General features: G+C 51.7%; 1 protein-coding gene across 1 annotated transcript; it reads right to left on the bottom strand.

Moving 5' to 3' along the window:
- Window positions 1-342: 342 nt before the first annotated feature.
- On the bottom strand, window positions 343-1,408 carry NPBWR1 (neuropeptides B and W receptor 1). The gene has a single exon (XM_086695204.1). It carries the CDS (start codon window positions 1,385-1,387, stop codon window positions 398-400), a length of 990 nt encoding a protein of 329 aa, XP_086551330.1. The 5' UTR covers window positions 1,388-1,408; the 3' UTR covers window positions 343-397.
- Between the last annotated feature and the right edge of the window lie 3,582 nt (window positions 1,409-4,990).

The following is a 4,990-nucleotide window of genomic DNA, read 5'->3' on the forward strand; positions in this document are numbered from 1 at the left end:
TGCGAACGCCTTGGGCGGCAGGAGAGAGGGGGGCGGCGCAGAGGATTCCCAGCAATAACCGGCCCCCTTCCCCTCCCCATTCCTCCCCTCCCCTGTCAAACTCGGGGGGTCGACTCGGTGTCCTTTGGCATTAGAGAGAAGTGAGCGTGCGTCCTCGGCCGCAACAGTCCTTATACTCAGTGTGCTCCCGCATCCTCGGGAGGGCTTCACCAATTCAAATTCGGACGCAGCCCTAGCGCGTCGGATTCCCGAGGTCTGAGCCGGAGCCTCAGGGAATCTGCGTCTCCAGCAAGTTTCCGAGCGCCGCGGGCGCCTGCTCCCTCCGCACCCGCCGGGGCTGGCGCGGCCGGGACCCGGGCGCAGGGCGCGCGCGGAGCGGAGCGGAGCGGGGCGGGGGTCAGGCGGCAGCGCGGCAGGCCAGCAGCTGGCGGAGGCTCCTGCGGAAGCTGTCGTCCAGGAAGGCGTAGAGGAAGGGGTTGAGGCAGCTGTTGGCGTAGCTCAGGCTGGTGATGAAGTAGGAGGCCGCGATGACGAGCGGCGTCTGCGGGAGGTCGGTGGTGAGCGCCACCACGGTGCTCAGGTGGTAGGGCGTCCAGCAGAGGAGGCACACGGCCAGGATCACCACCACCAAGAGCGTCACCCGCTTCTTCGCGCGGTCCAGGGCCTTGGCGTGGCTGTCCAGCCGCATGGCGCGCAGCCTGCACAGCAGGACGCCGTAGAGGACGCAGATGGCGGACACGGGGATGGCGAAGCCGAGCACCAGCGTGTAGAGGCGGCTCGCCCGCCACCAGAAGGCCTCGGGCTGCGGGAAGACCAGCACGCACTGGCGCCGGCCCTGCTCGTCGTCGAGCCGGGCGAAGACGGCGAAGGGCAGCACGACCAGCGTCACGAGCCCCCACACGGCCAGGCTCACGGCGCGCGCCGCGCGGTACGTGCGGCCGGCCACCCGGCGCGACTCGGCCGTGGCCAGCACCACCAGGTAGCGGTCGGCGCTCATGACCGTGAGGAAGTAGAGGCTGGAGAACGTGTTGTACTGGTCGATGGCCACGATGAGCTTACACATGAGCTCCCCGAAGGGCCACCGCTGCAGCAGGAAGTCGGCGATGTTGACGGGCAGCACGAGCGTGAAGAGCTCGTCGGCGATGGCCAGGTTGAGGATGAACAGGTTGGTGACGGTCTTCGTGCGGGGCGCCCGCAGCAGCACGTACAGCACTGCGGAGTTGCCAGCCAGCCCCACCGCGCAGATCACCGCGTAGACGACGGGCACGGCCACGGCCAGCGGCGGCGGCAGCGGCGGCGGCAGGCTCGACGCGTTGGGGCAGCCCAGCGCGGGCCCCGGGCACGACGCGTTGGCGGGCCCCGGCTCCGAGAAGCTCTCGTTGTGCATGTCGGCGAGGGCAGTGGAGCCGGCTACCCCGTCTCCTCCACGGCCGCCCCGCCGGGTCTGCGGCTCCCCCGGGGCCGCGTCCGCGCGGACCGCGCTCCGACTCCTGTGGCTCCACCCCCCCCGCGGAGGCGCGTTCCCCGCCGTCCTCTTCAAACGCGGTCGCCGCGGACTCTGGGGCTGCAAAACCGAATTGAGAGGCCGGGTTAGGCTGATAGACGTGCAGCGACAGCGAGAGGTGCGGTTCCGAGGGGGGGGGGAGAGGCGCCGCGGCGGCCCCAACCTGCCCCCACGTGACCTCTCTCTGCCACCTGTTGAAATCCTATGGTAATCCGTTGAACACCTCGAACAAAGTGCGACAGAGAAAAGAGTCCTGACCCTTCGTAGGAAAAATACCAACCTGTCTCTTCCGCTTTAAGACGCCCCTGGCCGACGCGGGTCTCCCACCTTCCGTGCGTCCTCTCCAAGAGTGAGCTCAGTAGCAATCTCTAGGTCACCTAGCTAGCGGGGAAGGGGCCGCCTTTGCCCGGAGCCGGGAGGTGGGGAGACCGCCGACTGCCGCGGCGCCAGCCCGCCCGGCGTCCGCCTCCCCGCTTCGGCCCCGGGCGCCAGCGCGCGTCTACGCGGGTGCAGCCCCCGCGCTCCTGCAAGCTCCGGGACCGCGCAGCCGCGACTGCGCCCCCGCTGACCCGGCCGCCTCCCCACCGTCCCCCGCCCCGGCGGTGGGGTAGAGAGCCGCGTTTCTCAGCAATCCTTTTTTTTCCTTCCGTATTAATTACATTAATAAATGAAAAGCTCTCCTGCTAAGAATTAAAGAGAAACAAAGCTGGGGGGGGGGGGGGGGGCGGTGAGTGGTCTATTTTCAAAGAGCAATGCGGTTCTGGCTCCCATTCTACTTTTTAAAACCCCATACCCCAAAGGAGCTAATGCAATTTTAAATTTTAAGTTACATTTGTACTGCATCGCGACACAGAAGGGAGAAGTGAATGCAATTTTAAAATACAAATCGCCCGTTTTCTAATACTCTGGCCTTCACAGGTGCAAGATCGTTCATAGCAAATAAAGGTCAACGATTTGAGATACTTTATTTAGTCTCTCTCTATATGTTATGCATATACATATATTAGTGCACCACGACTCTTAATGCGTATTTCATAAAATGTTGCCGGTTGTTCAACACACTGTCCTGATTCTCCAGCACACATTCCTGATTCTCCCGGGAAGAGAACTCACCCTTGCGTTCACAGCGCTGAGGCCGAGCGAGGCCGAATGAAGGCAGATCTGGACTGCGATCTCCCTCTCTCTCAGAGCCTCTACAGAAAGGGGAACTCACCCTAGGCACCCCACCTCTGAGGACAGGATGAAATCAACTCAGTATTGGTTCTCTCCAGTTCCTGTTTTCTTCTTCCACCTTCCCTCTGGGAGAGCAGCAAATTAAACCACGGGATTCTCTGCTGCTTCCCTCAAACAGGTTTCCTTCCCACAAAAGCAGGCAAAAGTCCAAATAAAGTGCATTTTTTGGTCTCTTATGAGGCAGTTTTAGAGGAGAGGCTAAGATACTGAGGAGGAGGCTGGGAGTTGCCGGTGGAAGAATCTCTGGGTGCAGGAATACAAACGCTTTATTTACCCACTCATTCTCTTTTTACTAGGCTCTGTGTAATTAAGCTCCCTGCAGTTTCTCACTTTGTGAAGAAGATGACAGGAAATTCAGGCTATGTCCATGAGCTAAAAATATGCGAGAAAACACCATCTAATGTTAAGTGAAACAAAAAAGGTTATACATGATATATATATAAAACATATATAATACACAGATATACATGAGTATGTATACATACATACATACTCATGTGTGAGTATGTACTCATACATATGTATGTATGTGTATGCGTGTGTGTGTGTGTGTAGTTGCTTAGTTTTCAAATATTTGGAGATTTTCCAGTTCTTTTAGTTATTGATTTCTGGGTTAATTACACTGTGGACAGTGTACATTCTCAATGTGATTTCAATTCATTAGTATTTGTTGAAACATGGCCCAGTATATGGTTGTTTGTCCTAAGTCTTTCCTGTATACTTGAAAATGATGTGTGCTCTGCATTTCTTGGGTGCCAAACTCTAGGTATGTCAACTAGTCAAGTTTATTATTATGTTCCTTAAATCTTCTCTCTCTATTGGTATCTTTATCTGATTGCTTTATCAGTTACAGACAGATATTGTTTAAAAAAATACCCAGTCGATGAATAAAGGTTTCTCTAATTTTGTGAATTTTTTACTACATAATTTGATTCCATTCTGTTAAGCACACATCAATTTCAGATTGTTATCTTTTCCAGTGGCATGGACTCTTTTATCATTACAAAATATCCTTCTTTAACTGGGTTACTACTTGTAGGTATTCTCCTTTGTTTGGTATTATTGCAGCTATTTCTTAGTATTATCAAAGAATATATTTTCTTAATTTTTTTTTAATTTTAAACTCTCTATGTCCTAATGTGTAAAATGTGTCCCATATATGGGATGCCTGGGTGGCTCAGTCGATTAAGCGGCGACTTCTGTTCGGGTCAGGATCTCATGGTTTGTGGGTTCGAGCCCGGCGTCGGGCTCTGTGCTGACAGCTCAGAGCCTGGAGCCTGCTTCAGAGTCTGTGTCTCCCTCTCTCTCTCTCTGCCCATTTCCTGCTGTGCTCTGTCTCTCTCTCTCTCTCAAAAATAAATAGACATTAAGCAAATTTTTTAATGTGTCCTACACAAACATAACAAAGGTTTTTTGATCCAGTCTGACAATATTTGTCTTTGAATGGAATCTTTAGTTCATAATGTCTTTAATGTAGTCACAGGCAATATTCGGGTTTACCTGCTATGTTATTCTTTGTTCTCTGTTTCCCTTATCTTGTTTTCATCTTTTTTTTCCCCTTTCTTATGTTCTTTTAGATTAAAATGAATCATTTTATTATTCGATTTCCCACATCTCATTAACTCATTAGTTCTACATGTTTTTATTTAAAAAGCTGAAATAAAAATTGGATATGAAATTCTAGATTTTCAGGTTTTTCATTTGAGTCGTTTTGATGACACTTTCTTTTTGACTCCATTGTTTCTATTGGAAAAGTGGTTTCCTGTTTTACTGTAGCTCTTTAAGGTACTTTGCCTTTTTTCTATAACTGTTCTTAAATTGCCTTTGATTTTGTCTTTTGGAAGGCAAACTGAGATGGGTAGGAGTGGTTTTCTTTCCATTTATGCAGGTTTGGATTTGTAAAGCGTCTACATCTGTGACTTGATCTTTTTTTTTAGTTTTTAGTTTTTATTTTCAGTTTTGGAAACCCATCAGCATTCATTCTTCCAGTTACCATTCTGTCTCATTCTCTCTCTTTGCTCCTACCAGGACTCCAATTACATGTGTGTTAGGCCTTCATCCTCTTTTCTGTGTTTCCTACCCTCCTCCCTCTCTCTACTTCAATCTGGTCTCTCAAATCCTGGCTTTCCTGGTTGCTCCCGAATTTCTTCAAACAGCTGTTAGTTTCCTTTCTCAATTTTTATGGTAGCTCATAACAGGAGGGTTTGTGTGACACAAGCTGCTTTGTCGTAACTAGAAGCAGGAGTTAATATC

The sequence above is a fragment of the Puma concolor genome, chromosome F2, assembly GCF_028749965.1.
Source record: "Puma concolor isolate L17-30 chromosome F2, mPumCon1.1.hap2, whole genome shotgun sequence".
Lineage (NCBI taxonomy): Eukaryota > Metazoa > Chordata > Mammalia > Carnivora > Felidae > Puma > Puma concolor.

Bases quoted from the DNA above. Each gene is read 5' to 3' on its own strand.
- NPBWR1 (XM_086695204.1), bottom strand. From the start codon at position 1,387: ATGCACAACGAGAGCTTCTCGGAGCCGGGGCCCGCCAACGCGTCGTGC.